This window comes from Ochotona princeps, chromosome 20, assembly GCF_030435755.1.
Source record: "Ochotona princeps isolate mOchPri1 chromosome 20, mOchPri1.hap1, whole genome shotgun sequence".
NCBI classification, from domain to species: Eukaryota; Metazoa; Chordata; class Mammalia; order Lagomorpha; family Ochotonidae; genus Ochotona; species Ochotona princeps.
Genome location: NC_080851.1, coordinates 22988362 through 23009606, shown reverse-complemented (window position 1 = coordinate 23009606; position 21245 = coordinate 22988362). Strand labels below are relative to the sequence as shown.

General features: G+C 44.9%; 1 protein-coding gene across 2 annotated transcripts in view; it reads left to right on the top strand.

Annotated features, from left to right (window-relative positions):
- BBS9 (Bardet-Biedl syndrome 9) overlaps positions 1-21245 on the top strand; it is a 330719-nt gene that overhangs the window by 242913 nt on the left and 66561 nt on the right. For both annotated transcript variants that reach the window (XM_058677975.1, XM_058677974.1), the window contains one exon: positions 6596-6778. In XM_058677975.1, coding sequence (XP_058533958.1) covers positions 6596-6778 — 183 coding nt within the window. The remainder of the gene's footprint in view (positions 1-6595; positions 6779-21245) is intronic.

Genomic DNA, 21245 nt, shown 5'->3' with positions numbered 1-21245 from the left:
ATCTTTTTAAAAAAGATAGTTTAAATGATGCTTACGTAATTGATCAAGGTGAGAAGAAATAAGGGTCAGGGAAAAGTGGGTATGATCATTGTTTCCAGTTTTTCCATTTCTCCTTCCTACTTCTGGTGGGAGGGGTGAAACCAGGGGAGAAGCCACACCTAGCCTCCCAACCAGCCTAACATCTAGGGATGAGGAAGGGCCACCTACTATTGACTCAGGGTCCTGATGTGGTGTATGCTCCAAGGGTTCTCCCCAGGTGCTTTCGATAGTTCTGAAATGTTGATCTCACCGATCCAAAGGTGAGGGTACACTTTTAATGTCCATTGGCTGCCATAGTCGACCTCAGTCTCCATTGGCTCAGGTATTTGCTGTCATATTTAGGCTTGGGTAGTTGACCAATATGTTCTGTTCTCCTTCCTTTGCTATGGTAATAGATGTCTTCTGAAGCCCCAGATGGGCTTCCGTATTCTCCATGTGGATCTAGGCCAGCCACATACTACTGTGTCTTTTCCACGGAGGAGGAGCAGCTCTCATTGGCAAGCCCAACCCCAAGGCTGGCAATCCAGACCCTGCTGGTCTCCCCACCTGAAGTGCTCAAGGACCCGGGCCAGGGTACCCAGACCCCCTGGTTGAACCCAGCGTTCGGAATCCTTGCCCCTGGAACTCACAGACATGTAACCTACTGTGTAGGCAGACTCGAGGACCTGAGCCAGGCAACCCATGACCCACCGGATCCCCCAGCCCCGGGGCTTACAGGCCAAAGGACCCAGGCATTGTGGTCTGGGCCCTACAGGAACCCCTGCCCCAGGGGCTCACAGACCCAGCACCCACATGTCTAAATTTGTGTGGGGGGTATTTGAAGGTCAGCGAAGCTAACTTCCCTCTGGGGAGCTCATGAAAGCGTTTGTTTCTCATATTGCCTATGAGGTGGCTGATGTGCAGGCAGAATTTCACGGTGATCTTGTTGAGGTATGACTGTGGGCATGCCATTTGTTATCCTTTTCTGTAATTGTTATATTTAAAGGGGAGTGGTATGGGAACAGTACTAGCATCTATCTATTCAATGAGATACTCCCTGTAGGGAAGTTAGCATAATGCATGACTCCTAGAAAGCCCTCAGTAATACCGACCATAATTGTTACAAAATACCAACTTGTTCAGACTACTGATAAGTTTATAATGTGACATTGGCAGACAATCCATCACCCCCTTTCAGAAAGTAATTTCACCAAAGGAGCAAGAAAAGAGTTGTGTCCCAGTCTTCATATGTTTGAGCTATGTAAAACATTGAACAAAAATCTCCCTTGGTGAGAAAATGCAATATATTCACTTCCCATCTTTACAAACTAGAACTAATTCTCCTTAGTGCTGACCAGTTTTGAACAGAAGCTAACCAACTCAGGCAAGCCTCATGTTAAAGACTTGGGAGTAAAAACATTAACTAAACCATATTGGATCTGTTGGGGATGTAATGGTAGTTTTTGACATATTGTCTTTAATTTTGAAGATAAAAATCCTGCTGATCTTTGTGTGGTCACCTTGTATTTTGTGTGTTGGTGCAGAAGAATTGGCACCCAAAAGATCAGAATAATAAGGTTAGGATTCCTGCCTTTTTCCACCCTTCTTCATGGTCACGGGCAGTGCACTTGGGGGTCTGAAGTCTTCTATTACACAGGAGTGGGGCAGTAACTTCTGCCTTGGGTTCACCAAAGCACCTCTTAGAACAGCCAAAAGCAGAGTGTCTGGCCCACTGCCAGACCTCCGTAAACGATGGCTAAACAGCCATGTAGTGGGTTCTGCTACATCCTGTGTGCCCCACATGGAATCTGGAAGCAGACTGGATAGTAAGTGTAGGTGAAGAAATTGGACATGTCCGTGTTCACCCAGTGTGATTCATGTCTGCTCTGCTGCTGCTGCTGCTTTCCTGAAACCAATTTTAGAGCCTATCTTGGCAGCTGCAAGTATTTGGGATTAATTTCACACTCACTTTATGGGTCAAGCATTTTCCTTCGAGCAGCTCCCTGGACCTCTGCTTCAGTCCTTTGGCATCAACTGATAGGGCAGTTGGACAGAGATGTCCTTTGGGGGGTCTCTCTTTTATTTGGAAACCTTCAGTTCAGAAAAAGCAAAACAGAGGTCATCAACACATTGTGCTTGAAGCTGTTAGCATTTATTGTTTCCTAAAGCCCTGTCTTGCCTCAGGCTTGTTGAACACCAGGGAACTGTATCCTGCTCAGCTGGTGATGAGCCCCAAAACGTAACTTTCCCCGCCTCTTACACCCCCCAAAACTTAAGTCCTAGCAGCTGAAGCAGGTTGGCTCCAGTTCTTGATTCCATTTGAGCTGTGTGAGACCTTCTAGATCTTGGTCACACAAACCTCCGTCTTGATGGGTCAAGTTTTCCCAGCTCTTTTCACTGTGCTAATGCTGCTAAATTCATTTGGCTCTCACAGAGGACAAAGTAAACTTGGCTGTTATGTGTAAAACTAAATTGAGAACATGGAGATCTGTTGAGTGTTCCACGCTGGCCAGTAGGTCAGAAAGATTGTCCTTGGGGGTAATTTACATAAGGAATTGTTTATCCCAATTCTTTCCAGTTTCTGTGACCCTTTGGGGATAGTGGACTCTTTCCACAGTGGCACAGAGAGACATCCAGCAAAGCTGAACTTAGACAATGCTTCTCTCAGACTGATGTATTTTGGGCCCTGCTCAGGAAAGACTGTGGCTTGGGGTGCTGTCTCACTAAGTCGTTCTTCCGCAACAGCTGTGTTGAGCAAAGTGGGATGCGTCCAGGAATTGAAATGGGTACACTTAGTGGGACATCCCCCCCCCCCAATAACGAAGAATGTGCATAAAAGCTTCACTTACATCTCAGCGAATGCCCAGATGTTTACTATAATCCAGTAGCTGCGTAGAGCACAGCCTCCATCCAGTAAGGTCCAAACTGTGGCTATTCAGTGGCTCCCCGGTGCCTAGAGTCAAGTGTGTGCTCTTGACCTGAGCAGGCTGGTTCCTTGGAGCCCTAGCTCAAGTTAACCAGTTTAGTGTCATCCTGTGCGTCTCCCAAAGTGGAACATTCGCTTCTTCCCAAACAAGTAACCTCTACTTTTTGACTTTAGTGTTTTACCCAAGGTTTTTTTTCCTTTATTCTGAAATACCTCTTGCTCAATACCTGTTTTAAGTTTTTTTTTTTTTTTTTTTTTTTTTTTTTATGTCCTGAAAGACAAGGTGACACCTAGAGGGAGGAAGAAAGAGGGATCCTCCATCTGCTGATTGACTCCCTAGATAACACAGTGGCCAAAGCGAGGAGCCAGGGGCCCCATCTAGGACTCCTATTTGGGTGACAGGGATTGTAGCACTTACTGCCATTATATGGAACATTAGCAGGAAGTCAGACCAGTCTCTCCAGTGTGGGAATGCGGTGTCCCAAGCAGCAGCTTACCTTGCTGTCCTACAGTCCCACACGCCAGCATCTGTTCTCCAGGATACATTTTGGGAACCTGTTGTCAGTGGTTATCTGGTAAGTGTTTAACAGCAGATCATCTGGGAAGGCAGGAAAGAACATCGAAGCTGACTCTACATAAGTATTTGTTGCTTTCCATATTCTGAAATATTCCCACTGTGGCCATTTTGAGTGCTCTGAATGTAGAGTAAACACCTCCTTGCTACAAAGTGTTTCCAACATGCAGACCCAATGGGCATGAGTAACCTTAAGAGCCCAGTATGAATTAGGAATACTTCTCCTAGGAACTGGTCAGTTATGACCTATTTATTGCCTTTGCTTTTTTAGTTGGTAATGTTTTAATTTTTAGTAATGGCTGAGTTTAGCAAATGGCTAAGAAACAAAGAGTTCTTTCTTGCGAGCCGGCCGGTAGAGCTCAGTCGCTTCCAGCATACCTCTACTTCTTCCTCCACTGCTTGCTTTCTGAGGCTCTCTATGCTCAACCAGTGAGACCATGCCTGTCTGAGCCCCTTGAGTGCCTCTAACCTCAAGCTTGCTTTAGAGTGTAACAGAACCAAAGTTTGAATACTGTTCTTTTACTAAGTGTGTGGTCAGGCTGGCTACTTAATTTGCGCATCTCAGTACAAAATTAAAATGAGGGACCCTTGCTTAAAAAAAGCAGGAAGAAAAGGCTGTTAAAATATATAGCTTTTTCCTGTCTTCAGTAGTTCACCTCACAAGTTCTATTGATGTTTTTAATTTTCCACTTAATATCTAAGTAAGGAAAAACTGAAAACTGTTCAATGGATGGCATGCCTCTTACCATTGACGTGTGTAACGTTTGTGCCTGTTTTAAGTGTCAGAACTTGACTCACATGGATGAGTGCACATAACTCCTCTGGTACATGCGCCATCATCCCACTGACTTCATTTTAAAAACCCAACTTGAGTAAAATGATTGGGAAAAAAAATGTCAGGACAGACAGCAGGTGTTACACAAGCAACATGGCCCTTCTAAGTCTGGGCACAGTTTGCCTGCGCAGTTTGGGGCCAATTCCCTACATTGGCTGAGCCTCTGATTGCCAATCTGTGAAAAAGAGAATACCACTGTGAGGACGGAAGGCACACAGGCACCTTGTGACCCTGAGTGGAATGCTTTTTGGAGGAATCGTGAACGTGGCCACCGTGGTCCTAGCAGCCTTCTGCTTGATTGTCTCTGGGTTCCTGTGTACGTGGTCACGATCTGCCTCCCCGAATTTTCCTTTCTCCATGGAAACGTTGGAAGGCGGAGATGAGATCCATCTCCAGTGAATCGCCTGTAGTGTTTCCTGCAAATGTTGGTGCTTACCTGGCACCCCGAGGTGTTTATGACCTTGATCTTTGTATGATTTGGAGTTTTTGACGTTAAGCATCTGTGTCATCATATTATGGCCGCACAACGGGGCTTAGGTGGTAACATTCGTGGGAGGAACAAGGGTATAAACTTAAACCTCAACAGCAGTCTGTTGTAATTGTGGGGAGGGGAGGGAAGCATATGGTTCCAGGTGTTTCTGCTTTAAGGAAAGTGGCCTTTCTCTGTCCCTCAAAAGGAACTTCTTGAAATAATAGGGAAGGGATGAGTTCCAAGTCCCATTTGAGTAAAAGAGGCCCCAGGGATATTAACTCTGGCCCACAGTAATCCGTCCCTCTGCTAACTAGTTTCACACTTACTTTCTGTTCTGTACAATTAGGACATGAGTGGAGCAGGGTTTCTTGCCACTAATTGGTTATGTATGTTTTCTTTCCAAGAAACTGGATGGTCCTTTCAGGGCTATGGTCTGTTGTGTCCTTTTTCTTTCTTTTTTTTTTTTTTTTTTTTTGAGCACAAATGGAAAGTAGCACAGTAGTAGGCATATAGTAAGAGGAGGAGTTCCCTGTAATGTTGGTCTCTATCCAGACCGCTGCGACTCCCTGCAGAGCTGGATGGGAATTGGGTGATGACCCGTCATAGCTCCTGCCAGCCCTCAGCCAAGGGACAGGGTACCCAGCTCTGCCCGGCCTTTTCAACCTCCTGTTGCTCTACCTTTCCCCAACCTGTTTCTCAGTGTTTCTAGGACACTCCGAGGACTGTCCCTTCACAGCTCCTCTGCCCATTTGGTCGGAGGACCACACAGCTGTCATTGCCAGTCCTTAGAAGGATGATTTGTTTTTTAAACAAGTCATCTGGCCCAGTGTTGGTAAACAATGAAATATCCTTGAATGGATGATCTGCCTGCACTTGGCCTTCACCTCTGAGTTTAGTCCCTCCAGCCAGCGGCAACTTAAAAGGTGTTCACATTGCCCTGGTTTTTGCTATTCCTGTCAGTTCATTACTTTTAATGAGCACAAAATTCACCAAGACATTAAAATAAAACACCAATGGGCAGTTTTGAATATTCAATTGTTGCTTTAGTTGTTTTTTCCCCCCACAGGATCATTCAAAAGGATTTTTAAAGACCAGTTCTACTCACCCCTGCCAGTTTTACCCTAAGTGGAGTTGGCATTTTGAAACTACCACACCCTGCCCTTTTTTCCTTCCTTCCTTTCAGGTCTCTCTGGGCTAGTGCTTGACATTTGTGTTAGGAGTGGTATTGCTCAACAGATCAAACATTTGACATTATCTGCTTTTAGCTATAAATCTGGACTAGCGGATATCCCAATAACATTGAACATACATATCTGAGTATCAGAAAAGCCAGCCGTTTTCTGATGGTGTAATGACATTATGATTTCAAATTCAAAGCAAATGCGATTACTTCAATGAGAATATTTTGAGTAATCTGTGGCTCATAATAAAGATTGTAGTAACTTTATTAGGCTACGTACATTAGCATATATGAAGGTCAGTCAGTGGGGAAGAAGACCCCGAACAATGGTTCCATTAAACAGATTTCAGATATTCTCATCCCCTGGCCGTATGGATTTGGAATTACTTTGGGCATTTGGGATTTTTTTCCCTTAAAGGAGGAAGGGAGCAGATGAAAGATCACTGTTTTCTTACTCACCTAGTTTGTGCTTGTGGAAGACAAAGTTCATCAAGTTGTTTGAAAGGAAAACAGAACCGTGCCAAGTGTAATTGGTGGAGGGCTTCAAGGCTTGTGAGATCAGCCCTAACTGAAGATTCTGATTTCTGCAGGTGGTGGCTTTAGCAGACGCCATTGAAGAAAACCACGGCAATCTGTCGCAGTTGTTCACCAGGTTGAAAAGTGCCACCCACTTGATGATTCTGCTCATCGGACTGTGGCAGAAACTCAGTGCTGACCAGATGGCGATCCTGGAGGCAGCGTTCCTGCCGCTGCAGGAAGACACGCAGGAATTGGTAAGGACCAACCGGCCCACAGTGGGCGTGGCCGGGCTTACTGTAAAGATCCTGGTTGTGAAAAGGTATCCCACGGCTATCATGTTTTCTAAGGTTATCAAATGAAAGCTTAGTGTTACCCAGCTACTATCTTAAATCATCAGAAAATATTAAATGAAGGCTTTTTTCTGTTGTTGTTGAAGCTGTTTTTAAAACAGGTGTGTAGTCCCTTTTAATGTAGAATCTGCTCTATTTGTTTACGTGTCCTTCGATCCCTGGGCAGCCAGGGAAACAGTGCTTTGTTCCATTGAGTGATGGAACAAACCTTCAGAGTAGCTACTCCTTTCCCTTTCCATCCGAGAAAACAGTTCAGCCATTTTAACTTGCTTGACATTCCTAAATTTAAAACTCACTTCAAAAGTTAGAACTGAGGGAGCCATGCTAAAAATGACACGAATAGTTTATATATAGTTCATTAACTTTTACCCTGGAATAGGCCGTGTAGGATGAAAAGCTTGGGGTGGCAGGGGGCTGAGGGAGTGGAAGAGAAAGGAGTTTGGTATTTGGAGTTGTAGCAAAAAATTATGTAAATAAAAACATCTCTAATCTCTGAACCCATAAGGTATGTTTTGCCAGGTGTCATTCTCGGGATGTTTTATGTGCTTTTACTTAAAAAGAAATAATGTGCATCTCGGAAATCTAGAGACCCTTCCATGTAGTTTTTTTTTCAGTGGATTTCAGAGAAAGATCACTTCAAATGCATTTTTAAAACAAGATGTGAGAACGTGATCCTAAAATAGTATTACTAAAAGTAGTAGTGGCCGTGGTGGTGATGGTGGTAGCGGTGTGTATTTTAATAGCTAACTGGCTCCCAGGTACTATTTTAAGTGCTTCATAGCGATTATCTGATTGAGTCTTAAACATGGCCTTGTCAGACAGTCAAGGTTCTGTTTTATGTTGTATATGGGAAAACTTGAGCTCTGACAGTTTAGTCCTTTTCTGAAACTCCATGGACAGTAGAGCTAGCATTTGCTCCCAGAGGACACATTTCTAACCACTTCCTTGGATGTCAGTGAGCGGAGTCAAGAGCCTAATTTGGAAATTCACAAATTGTATCAGATGAATTATGCTTCCTAAAGAGTGGTAGATGTAGAAGAAGCACAATGGCAAGAAATGGTGCTTCATGTTTTAAGCTTAACACTGCTAAATAGAAAAAAACAGAATGTGTGTTGTCAGTGGCAAATAAGAGATTAACAACAATAAAATGACAACTAAATCTGACCATTGAGAAAGTAGAAAAGGAGCTAGTTAATTGCAATGTTGGAAAATAGATTGTGATGGTTCTTGTTACGTGCTGTGTTAATCAGAATGATAGCTTGTGAACTCAGATTTAGTGGTTTAAAACTGAAAAGGCTCAAAGCTCCTCTTTACTCCTCACTACCCCCTGGTATTTCCTGATTGTATCTCTTAATGATCACCGTGGTCTAGGCTGTTTATTTTCTAGTATCTCTCCTTTGTAGCTGTAAGAGGAAAATGAGGAAAAGGTCTCCCTTAATTTGGATAGGAACTTGATGAGGTCACTCACTGCCTAGAGTACTGCCGGTTAGCAATGAGCATTGGAAGTGGCCTGTACATTTTCCATGCATTATCACTTGTTCTTGCTTGGGTTCTGTGGGGTTGGTATTTCCTCTCCATGACTGAGCGTCTGTCTTGTCTATACTTGAGGGCGAGGCTGGCATTTATTCCTGTTCATCTGCTCAGAATTTGGTACCTTGCCCGAGCACAGCACAGCCAGAAACTGCTGGATGGACGAATGGAGAAAATGGACAGAGCTAACAAATGGTGACCAGACAGAGCAGAGGCAGTGGGTGTGATCGGTAGCTGCAGGAAGCACGGCAGAGCCAGCTACATAATTTGCAATGTCTAGTGTGAAATGAAAATGCAAACCTCTTGTTCCATCAAGTGGGATGAAAGTGCTGAAGTATTAAGCAAGTACAGTAGCCATCCTCCCTTCTCTGGATGGGAAACGGGGCTGCCGGGATTAGAACCGGCGCGCATATGGGATCCCGGTGCGTTCAAGGGGAGGACTTTAGCCGCTAGGCCACGCCTCCGGGCCCCATCCTCCCTTCTCTGAGTTGAGGTCTGCAGTCTGTAAACCATGGTCAGTCGTGAACTTTATCCTAGATTTGTGTATAGAAAACACAGGATTTACAGGGGTTGGGGATCTCTGTGCTACCAGGCATTCACTTAAGGCTCTGGATATTTCCTCTATGGATAAGTTTTTTTCTTTTTTTAAAATATTTTTTTACTTGGAAAGGCAGATTTACAGAGAAAAGCAGAGACAGAGAAAGATCTTTCATCTGCTGGTTCAGTACCCAAGTGGCTGCAGTGGCCTGAAGCCTGGAGCCCGGAGTCTCTTCCAGGTCTCCTAGGTAGGTACAGCGTCCCAAAGCTCTGGGCCATCCTCAGCTGCTTTCCCAGGTCACAAGCAGGGAGCTAGAAGGTACGGCTGGGACACTGACACCCATGTAGAGTCCCGGTGTGTTCCGGCTGAAGATTTAGCTACTGAACCATTGTGCTAGGCCCAAGCATTTCTCTTTCATTGCAGACTTTCTCTCCACTGTCATGGAGTGCTTTATTTAATGCCATTCCAGTTAAAGAAAAATTATAAGCAGTTAGTGTAAATTTTTCCATTTATAATGTGCACTTCCACTTGAAAAAGAGCATTAAACTCATGCAGAGTGAACAAAACTACACTTTGTATTCTGTGACTTGTCCATGCACATGTAGTTTGTTGTTCCAGAACTTCAGAATTAGAAGACTTGGACTTCATGTTCTTTTAACCCCCATACTCTACTTTGACTTTATTGATGAGCAAGGAAGAACGGAAAGGAAAAAAAAAAAAACACCCTATGTGTCATTTTGTCTTTCCCTTTCCTTCTGCGTTATTTTCAGTGTCAATGATCGGGTCATACACAGAAGAAATAGGACCATGGAAGGCTTTAATGGGCTTGGTTAGTCATTTATGTTCTGTTTCGGTTGCCTTATTTCTTCAAAACCAGTTCTGGTTTCTGTAAAGCCTTCCAGGGAAGTGTCCCCCTCAGTCAGTCCTGACGTGGCACACCTTGCACTTGCTGCTCTCTCCCATCTGTCGTCTGGGCTTATGGGGGCAGTGCGTGAAAGGAGCCGTGCATACTGCAAAAATCATCTTCCTTTTGCATGCACATGCTGTGTTGCACCTTCAGACTTACAGCATACAAGTCCTTAGGTAACTATTAAAAATTTCAAGATGGCAGCAGTGAAACATCCAACCAGGCAGGCAACTTTTCTCAACACCAGGGCTCTCTGAGGCTGCACAACACAAATGTTCACTAGGTTGAGCCTGAAGTAGTGGTTAGACCGAAAGAACCACCTTCCCAAGAAAAGTTCTAAATGCAGGAATTGATTCCTAAGAGATGATGGTATTTCCCACCATGAAGCTCTGTAAAGGCAGCCTCTTTGGGGAGTCTCTTAGTCTGTTTGCCCCCAAGGGCAGGTTAATGGCTTTTGTAGCTTTCTGTCCTGCCTGTGGATCCTCCCAACACGCGTAGAAAAGCGTTGTTCTGACCGTCTTTGAATTGGTTTTAGCAGGTGTGGGTGCTCATTATGTCTGTTGGGGTCATTAATGAGACAAGACATTTGATAAAAACATAACTTGGAGAAGAATGAATCCAAAAAGACATTTTAATACCACTTGTTATGCTCTTCATCTTTAATTAGGTTGTGGTATTCGCTTTGGACTTAGGCTCTTGAGACTGCTTATAGTCTTGAAGGAATCCTTTCTCATTCTTTGAGACATACACATACGGTATGCAGTTTTGACATGCTAGTTCACAATCCCCCACTTTATGCCTTTAGACCTCACAAATAAATGTTATGTGATGCATATCCCACTGAGATGTGAAAATGAAATATGCAAACCTGAAATAACTTGGAGAGAGGGCGAGGCAGGGAAGAAAGGCATCTCTTACCAGAATGTTGAAAATATACCCCATATTGAAGTTATTATGATACCACAAAAATCTGAATGTAATTTAGATGGTTTGGTTGAGGGTGGATGGCAGAGTACATGTGTCAGGGAGGAAACTTTCAAACGTGCGGACAACATTTTTGGAGAAGACTCTCAGCTCAAGGTCAGAAGTCCCTACAAGTATTGGGGGGTAGAAGGAAGTGCTAGGGGATGTTGTATTTACGTTTCAAATGGCTCTGCCTAATGACTTGCTGTGGTGGTGTTAGATGGCATGTGCCATAAGCAAGCTAAATGCAACAGTGAACACTAAAGCGTTCTCTCCCCAATGGCATCAAGCTCCCAAAGCAAAAGTATTTAGGATTTACAGTTGCTAATGAAAAGTACCATTTTTTGCACCATATTATGAGTATTTTGTTAAAAAATATCATCACATTTGGAACAGAATTCATTGTGGTTTTCTTTGATTTCTCTCTTCAGTAATGCTTTTCCATTTTTGTCACTTTTCAATACTAGGGGGCAAGCAAATGCCGGTATTGTGAACTATTCGTAATTTATTAAGGTGCTGAAAGACGTGTGTGTGTGTGTGTGTGTGTATGTATATGTATATCAGATGTCTTTTATAGCAACATCCCCATTTTCCTTTAACAAAAACATTAAATGTTCTGTTTGGTATCTCCAAGAAGAGATAAGCTCTTAAACTCAGTTCCATCAGTGGGTTTGATAATCTGATTTTATCCCTACCATCCTCCTGTGATGATAAAAATGTTTTGCCCAAAATAATGTTCCTCCAGAGTGTCTAATAGGGACTTTATAAAAAATTAATTTTTTGTATCTTCCTGGCTAAGAATTGAAGCTTTTTCAGAGTAGTTCAGATTCTCAGAGCAGGATTTGAGGAAGCTTCTGTTGGTCCTGGATCTCCTTGAAGTTCTGAGGAGAATGTTGCTCACCAAGGATAAGGACTTTGTTACTATAGGAGTCCAAGGGTACTGTGATACTCAATGTCTCCTTCCCATGATGTTGCATAGAGATCAAAGGTGCAAAGTAGTGCATGAGTGAACCTCCGGCCATTCGTTCAGTGGCTATTAAGTACCTACTATGTTTTAGGTGGTATTACACTTGACATAACTCAGTAAATAGACCCATCCTTTGTAGTTTTATATCAACATTGAAACCAACCATTCTAGTCCTGGACTACCTCTTACATTAGCCATGTGCTACAGGAAGTTTAAGTAAGTATAGTGAAATACAATTCACAGAAAGTCTCACTGACCTTATTTCAGCTGTTTTGTGCTCTACATGAGCAGCTCCCCAGACTATCCAGATTACAATAACTCCATTGTTGCTGCATGTTCCACTGCGTAGCACTGTTGGTTGTGAAGAGAATAAGTTTGTCAGTTAATAAGCTCTGCATGACATTTTACAAAAATTTATTTTTATTAGAAAGGTGGAGTTAGGACAAACAGAACTTTGATGTGCTGGTTCACTTGTCAGATGACTGCAGCATGCAGAGCTGAGCCGATCCAAAGCTTTCTCCGGGTCTCCTGCTTGGATGCAGAGACCCAAAGACCTGGGCCGTCCTCCACTGCTTTCTCATCAACATAGAATTGGATGGGAAATGGAGCAGCTGGGACTCAGACCAGTGCCCACAAGGGATTCAGGTGCCAGAGGCAAAGGCATAATCTGATATACCACCATGCCAGCAGCCTGCATGTCCTAATAAAGTAGGACAGGATCTGATATTCAGTTATGCCATAGTGTGTGCATCAGCAGCCATTCTTTTGGTATCCTAGGAACAATGCTATCCAGACATCATGCCAGGAAATCAGGAAACTTCTCTGGGAAGATTTATGGATCTATAGAAAGGGTGAGGCAAGACAAACTGGCACAAGTACAGCTATTCCCCCTTGGTATGGCCTTTCTAGACATTGGAGTCATGGATTCTTTCCTGTTGATCCTGACCATGACCTCAGAATCCTTTTGACTGAAGCAGCAGTTGAGGTAGTCACTATCCCTTGGGGTTGTTCTGTGGGTGAATCCCCTCTGCCCTTCCCTGTGCCAGTACAGGCCTGCTGCTCGTTGTCATAACCATCTGGAGTGACCAGGAGTCTGAATTCAGTAGATGGAAAGTGAGCAGGAAGGAGCTGGATTGGTATTTCTAGAAGGGCCATGTTATGTTCCCATTCTAAGGTTGGTTTGTGTTCGCCTGTCTCTGGAGGAAGCCCTGATGCAAAGAGCAACAGTGCTACTTTTGGAATGTGTTACGTAGAATCCGAGAATTAGAAAGATACTGGCACATGGCATGACATTTTTGCCTTTGCCTTTCTCTTTGGAAGATTCATTCAGTGTCTTAATTAGATATGATCTACGTTTCATAAGAGAAGCTTCCTTGTGTTCTAGAGTTTAATAATTGCCTTCTCCAGGGTTTTCAAATTCCCTGGGAAAGTGTAGGATGGAGGTTCATGTCAGTGTGGATTTTCCTCATACCCCCCCTTTTTGATTGATTATTCCTTTTACTTACTGATAGGTAAAAAGAAACTTATTTTTAACATGTTCAACATGGTTCATGTGAGAAAACAGATGTTTATAATGGAAATCCTTTTGTGTAAAGGGACTTATCAGGGCTCACTTACCAGGATTTAAAGAGCTCAACGTCACAGGTCAGGTTTGATGTAAAGGCCATTGTGCTTGCTGTCTGCATTGAGTGATGACCAAGAGGGCTAATCATTGCTGTTATTAATGACCTCCTCTTCAAAGGCAAACAAAAGGAGGAAGTCTGTGGCTGCATACATTCTGCCTTTATGACTGTTTAAGTAGCATCACAATTGCAACTGTCTATGGGAACCCAGAGCAAAAAGTAAATAGTTCAGTAATTCCCATGATCTTAGCCAGCAGAATAAACACAAAAGAATTAGTTTCACATTCACAAGGGCCACATACCCCATGTCGTTGCCAGTTAGATGCAACTGGTGTTATTTAAACTGAGTAATATTCTACCCTGTCAGGGTAGCATGTAACATATCCTGGGGCTTTTCTAATGACATGCTTGGTGTTTGGAAACTTGAAATTATTGGAATGCTTCAGCATAGGAGCTCAGTGGTATAAAATGTGCACGTTGTGATGTGTGATTCCCAAACTTCCCTCTTGTACGTAACATGAAGAAATCATGCTTTAACGGACACATTTGCACAACTTCAGTGCAAGGAACTGAAGCAGTGAGCAGAGCTGAGGCATCGCTGTCCTCAGTGCTTCCTCAACTCCTCTGTGAAGCAGATGAGACTGAAATAGAAATGACGGGGCGCCTCCTCTTTAGAATGCTCCCCACTTAGATTCCTGCTTAGAAGCCAATGTGTGTCAGTGTGATTTCCTCTTGACACCTTTACCCTACTCAGCATGAGTTGACTGATCACAAAAAAAGGGTGGGAGGTGGTTTGATGTTTCTGTGACCTAGGACATATAAGTATAAGCTGATGACTTTCTTGTAAAACCAGCGCTAGGCCTGCCTGCATCTCCACGTGAAGCCCTCCACTGTGGCCTGCTTGATGTGGAAGTGTTTTGGGGAACCCCCTTGACACAGGACCTGTGTTTCCACCTGGCCTGCTGGGGAAGCATCCAAAGCAGCCTCCATGTCCATGTGTCTGCAGTGGCGTGCCCTGCAGACCTCTGCTGGACTCGGTGGCCACTGCTCTGCCATCCTGTAGCTGCTGCCACACCTCCCGTGACCATCTTGTCCTCTGCGTTTGACATGCACTCTGGTGCCAGGCATTTGCCACCATCGTTGTTTGCTCCACCATCTCACATCTCTGAAATGTTTTTTTAGTGTGTAATGCCCCAATTTCCCCATATCATTCTAGGACAGCTGAATTACCATATAAATGCCTCTTTCAATCAAACCAGCGACTGACAGTGCTTTTTCTGTATTAAAATAACATTTCCCTACTCATTCCTGCATCTACTTTAAAAGCGGGTCAGTTTCTACGTCCTCTTTTAGTATGGCTTCCATCTTGTGAATTGCACTTGCGGGTGTGATCCCATGTAGCTCCCAGTACATGCTGCAAAATTTTATTTAATTTTATTTTTGATTATGTTTACATAGTTGGTTAGGGTGGGAAGGGTCGAGGATTAGGGGAAACTGGGTGAGACCATTCTTAATTTTCTTTTTCATCTTCCTGTATTTGGGAGGAAGGGGAGATAAAGGGAGAAGTGCACCCAGCCCCCCACCTGCCTCAGTACCGGGGATGGGGAACGGCCACCCAATGTCATCCCAGGGTCCCTGATGTGAAGGTGTTCCAAGGGTTCTGCTCAGGTGGTTTCGATAGTTCTGGAATGCGGTCGGTTTTGCCAATCCAAGGATGAGTAAATCCTTCCAAGGTCCTTTGGCTGGCACAGTCCACCTTAGTCTCCACTCATCCAGATATTTGCTGTCAACACTTGGCTAGGGTAGTTGATCAATTTGTTCTGCTCTTTTTCTTTTGCAATGGCACCAGATGTCCTATGCAGGTCCTAATTGGACTGCCTTATCCCCCACGTGGATCTGGGTATGCCATCCACTGCACTGTCTGAGCCACTGAGAAGGCCCAGTTCTGGCACTTGTATTCCACGGCCAGACCACAGCTCCTGTGATTGTCCCCATGGTTGGAGTTCTGAGTCCAGCGATTGTATGGGGGCTATTCCCAAAGAAGCATCATCTGAAGTGATCCCAGACCTGATTCCTGTGTGTGCTTACCATTACCTGATCCGTTTCTATCCATCCCCCACTTCAGCCTACGCCCCCATTGGTAGTTGGCATTGCTGGGTCAGTTCTGTCACCAGCTCTGTCTCTTCACCCAGCCCAACCCTGCCCACCACGTTTGGCCCTTAGGTACACCAGCAGGAATTGCAGCCTCTTTGGAGCAACCCCCAATAACCACCCCCCCCCAAAGGAAGTCCACCCCCAGTGCTGGTTCCTGTGCTTGTCAGTATGTGTAGCAGACTGGTTAAATCTGTCCATGGCTCATTCAGCTTTTCTACATGTCAGTGGGTGTAGAAGCCTAGCTCAACACAGCTGCCCAGTTTTCCAGTCTGCTGTCATGCCAATGGGTCCCACCTCCTCTCTAGCCAGTCCAGCTCCCAGCTCTGTTTCTCAAGCTCACCAGTGGAAACTGCAGCCCATCAGGGTGGCACCCACCATTTCCCTACTGGGCCCATTCCTAGTTCTGGATCTCCAGGTGATTCTGCAGTCTGGCCTGACAGGACTGCCTGACAGGAATAGCACTTCTAGCTGATGCTGCGGTAAAGCTCAACCAGACTACCTTGCCTGGTCTGCCCCTGGTTCCATTTTTCTTGCTCACTAGTGGGGGCAATGGTCCAACAGAGGAGCCTCCCACAGCCCCACCCCACCCCTCATTGGTCTCACATGCACTGATGGGTACTGTGGCACAGACTGGCATGGCTCTCCTCACCTTGGCATTAGCCAGAGGGTGCTGAAGCCTGGCCCAGCCCAGTCTACCCCCAGTTCCAGCTCATGCTGGTGGGTGCTACAGCCCAGCCCAGCCCAGTCAGCCCCTAATCCCAGTCCTAACGTAAATTGGCTGGTATTGTGGCTGAGACCCACCCGTCCTGCATCACGTCCTGGTTTTCACATCTGACAGTGGGTATTATGAACTGACCCAGCCTGGCATGCCCCCAGATCTGACCTCCATGTGTGCCAGCAGAACCATAACCTGGGCTGGTCTGGGCTGCTCCCAGCCTTGGTTCTTGTGCTCACCTGCTGGGACTGCATCCTGATAAGGGAGTTCCCCAAGCTCCTCTATCAGGTCACCTCCCAGTGACAGATCTTGCCCAGCCTCTCTGTCTACCTGCTGTACTGGCAGGAACCGTGGACTTGCCCAACCAGATCACATCCATTTTGCTTCTTACTGTTGGGTGCTACAGCCCAGCCATTCCTCATGCACGCCCAGACACCGTTCTCGTGTGATTCAGTGGGTGCTGAGACCTGGCCTAGCCTGTTCTGTATTCACCCTGGCTCTCATGAGCACCAGTGGGTGCTGGAATCTAGCCCAGTCTGGCATACCCCAGAGCCATTCCACACCTGTGCTGAGGGACACTGGAGTCATGTGCAGCCCAGGTTGCTGCCCCATTCTGGCCCGCACACTCACTGGTGGAACTGCAACCCAGCCAGGGCATCCCCTTAGCTCCCCAACCAGACCTGTTCCCTGCCATAGATCACGCATGTGCCGGCGGTTCTCTGACCATGCTCGGTTGTCTGGTTCTGCTTTAGTGTGTGCTGGTGAGTAAGTTAGGCAATAACCCAGGCTGTCTAACCTGGCTCAGGCATCCGATGTGGGCTGGTACACCTGTGTGGCCCATCAGTGTCCTCCAGCTTCTCCCTTCCAAACCATTTGGTCTGGTCTTCACTTACCTGCAAGTACAGTAGTCTTGTCAATGGAAGTCCGTCAGCAGTCATTGCTCACCTGTGACATACCGCCTCAGTGGTCCTCCCTCCCATAAATCCCTTTGACCCTTTCCCTGGTCAGTCTACAGTCCCTGAGCCAAGGAGCACGTGGCACATGTGTGGGCCAACCCAAGCGACCACTATACTCTAAAATTTCACATAAATGTGCCTCAATGTTCTGATAACTGTAAGGACAAAATTCTAATATTCATTGAGTAAAAGCAGTTAGGCTTAGAGTCATATAAATTTTCATCTGGAGGCTGCTTGATACTGCAGTTCCTTTCCTTAAAAACAAACACACAAAAAACTTTATATTTTTATTTCATTTGAAAGGCCAGAGAGATGGGGGAGAAATGCAAAGATTTTCTGTAAATATAAATTATCATACATATAAAAACTAGAGAAAGCAAGCAAGCCCGGGATGAGTCAGGCTGAAGCCAGGCATCAGGATCTCAACCTGGGTCTCCCAGTGGGGAGCAAGGTCCCAGGTACTTGAACTATCCCTGGGCTGCCTTCCCAGGGTAGACATTCATAGAAGCTGCGTGGGAAACAGAGTTGGACTCAAACTAGGCACTTCAATGTGGGATGTGGAATCTCATTTGCTGTCTTAACTGCTGTGCTAAATGCCTCACTCCGTTTTTTAAAAATTCACTTATTTTCATTATATCATAGTTCTTTCAACATCTGCATTTTCTAATTTTCTGAAAAGGAAGCATGCTGCCTCCATTTTATGCCTGTTTTATAAGCTATCTCAGTTATTTCGGGGGTACTACAAGGGAAAACTTGGTTTCTACTGTAGAGATGTTAAAGATGCGGATACATTGATTCCTAGGTTACACCCCAACTCCCCACATGTACACACATGCACACATACTCACTCCTGTCTCCAGAATTCTAATCAGGAAACACAAATGTCCAGTCGAATCAGGAATGAATATATGCAAGGGGAAACAAATTTATCCTTACTGATTTAGCCAAAGGCAGTAAAAATGATGCTGACAAGCACGTAGTAAAATAGTCCCTCCTATTTCTGATCTTTCCGGAAGAGTCTTCTAAGGGAGTGCAGGCCATAAAACTAAACCTACCATTGGACCCAGTATCGAAATGAATGCAGTAAGGGCAGTAAACAACCCATTTGGTACCCTGGTGTTTCTATTTATAACAATGAAATGAAATGCCGAAAGCAAGCTAAAAACTGATAGTTGGAAGACATAAGCTGTGTTATATTAATTTCTTAGGGCTTTGTGTCAGATGGGGTTCAGATCCCTTTGGAACAACTGCTCCGGATGCTGTCTGAGCACTGTGCTTGTATAGTGGTGAGCTGGTCCACACCGCAGGGACAGGCTGTGCCGTGAAGAGTGGCGAGCAGGGTTATTGGGATTCAAGTTCAGCTTGCTGTCACTTTGTACTAAGTCTCAATGAACTATTACACAGTGCCTTTTTTAATCACAACTTTAAAAAATGATTGAGCTCTTATCTAAATATTTATGTAAATTTTTATCATAGATTTCTCTTGGGCTTAGGTAAGAAGAAATGGAGAGGCGCAATAGAAGTTCACTAGGATATCCCAGAAACGTCTTCACTTCCAAAGTTTGATTGTCCTAAACCTGTTAAACCACAGGTCACTGCCCTCTGTGCTTCTCCACAGGGCGTCGCTCCTTCAGCCAGGAGGAGTGTCGTTAACAGCAGTCCGTTGGAAACGTACCACTGCTCCCCTCCCGATATCCCTTCTCAGTCTTAGTATCTATCCATTCTGAAAGTTCTCCCTCTCGACTGAAGGTAGAGCTTCACATTTTTTCCCCTGTTGAGTTGCATCACAAATTGCTGAGAATGAAGCCACTTCTGCTCAAAATCAGCAGGAAATTTTAGGTAAATTGGTGTTTACTGCTCCAGCAATAGCTCTGCATGATGCGTTAATTAGTGGGACCTCATGGATTCTGGAGATTTGACAGCTTCTCCTGATGTTAGTTATATTGCTTGGAAAGAATACAAGCCTATGTACATGTATTTCAGTAACAATACATGCTGTAGTTTTTTTTTTCCTGTGAAGAATCTTTTTGACTTACTTCCTGGAAGGCATATAGCTTACGCCTTGCAAGAAAATACAAGGTTGTTGTCATTCTTCAGACACAAAGGTGTGTTTCACTAATCTCAAGTTTATCCTCCTAATGGCTCGATCTCTCTGCTCGATCTCAATAGCTTTTTGGTTCAGTGATGTGTCACATTGTAATTTAAGATATTTTAAGGTGCAGTTAATTCAACAGGGGAGTATGATTGTTACCAGTCAGTGGAAATGGTGCGTCCATAGGCAGTGACGACCACAACATGGCCGAAGCCTGGAGGCCCCTGAGTGTGACACATCCCTGCTTCATAGGTAAGGGACTGTGTGGACAAATGTCCCACGGCTGCAGGAGCATCATTGTAAAGCACAGAGGAAGAGAGTTTTAATGATGGCCTTTTAATTTTTTTTTAAATTAACAGAAGTGAGTGGTTTGAAGGGTTTGGGAGAAGGAGACAGAAAGTTACAGAAAGAGGCAAGGCCTTGATTTTTCATCTTGTAGCAGGCATGCCTGCCCAGCAGCGTGCTCACCATGTGTTGATTTCTGAAGAGAAAGCCACAAATAAGGCGTGAGACACGGTGAGGGTTGAGTCTGTGCTGCCATCCTTTTTAATCTGGCAGATTGCTTAGTGCAGTTATGAGTTCCAAGTTTAGATCCCACTGATGCGTAGTTTGTGAAAAGCCCTGCACCACAGATTTCTCGTCCCCCGCGGGGAATAAGAATTCACAGATGAAACCTCTGATAGCGCGAGCTGGAATGTGCTTGCCTTTCTGCTCTGGGGTTGGTGACACTCTGCAGCTTCCTCAGAAGAATCTGATTTTCGTGATTGAACAGCATGGCAGTGGCCTTTTAAGCCCTGGGGACCGAATTTGAGGTCATAAACATTGCCACATAGTTTTTAGCAGTCTCAGAACCAAGCCCAATAAGCCTCACTAAGTAGATTTCTTTTTTGTAAAGAAGGTAAATACGCACTCCCCCCATCTAGACCTTTCTCCCGCAATTGGCAGTGTCATTGAGCATTCACATGGTTGCGAGGCATTGTTGAGACACTTTTCCTGTTTTTTTTTTTCCAATGCTCACTGCCCCTTGGAAGCACGGAGGCTTGTGGCAGGTTCTGCGAGTGCCTTATGCATAGCTCCTCACCTCTTCCATCCACCTGATGCACACCTGCAGTTTCTTCCTGCAGGCTCTTTTGGCAAAGGCTGTACGGCTGCTGTGCTCAATCAGTGACTGGTGGGATTTGGTGGATTAATGCCCAGCTTCCTTATTCTCCCTCCCCCGGCCCGGTAATGGAAATCTGAGGTATTTACACACCATCTACCAGAATTTTCCAGCCGGATTAAATACTGGTTGCCTGGAGTTGTAACTCCTTAATGGCATTGCTTTCCCTGGCTGATCCATCTTACTCCTGCGGTTCCCATGAGCACTTGTTGTATCAGTTCTCACGTAAGCTACTTGTGTCCTATCCTTCGAAAGCCATCAGTCCCAATGTACGGGGAAACACGCGCGGAGTCACACCTCTAGAAACCAGCAGAGGTGGGATTGGAACTCCCGTGCTGGAGCCCCTCGTCAGTGAACACTTTGGCTCAGGGGGGAGAACTTTGGGCCAGGGGATCATATCTAGATTTTACTCTTTCTTGCTTTGACTACTTTAGAAAGAATACTTGGAGGTTCGAGTTTTCTATTCGGGATTGCCTGAGTGCTGAATTGGCTAGTGGAATACACAGACGAATCAGATCAGCATGTGATTTACCTGAGCTAATACTAAAAGGGACATATTCACTGATGTTTAACCCAAATTGATGGGAAGTTACATTTTTGCTAGACAAGAGGACAGATGTTTCTGCCTTGGGTAATTTACATTTGAGAAGTCATTCTTGATGTTATTCTAGGAAGAGAAGCTAAACAGTGTTGCTAACTCATTTGAACTTCTAAGTACGTTCCATTTTCTGTGTCATCAGTATTGGTGTGCATTCTTGTTACCTGACT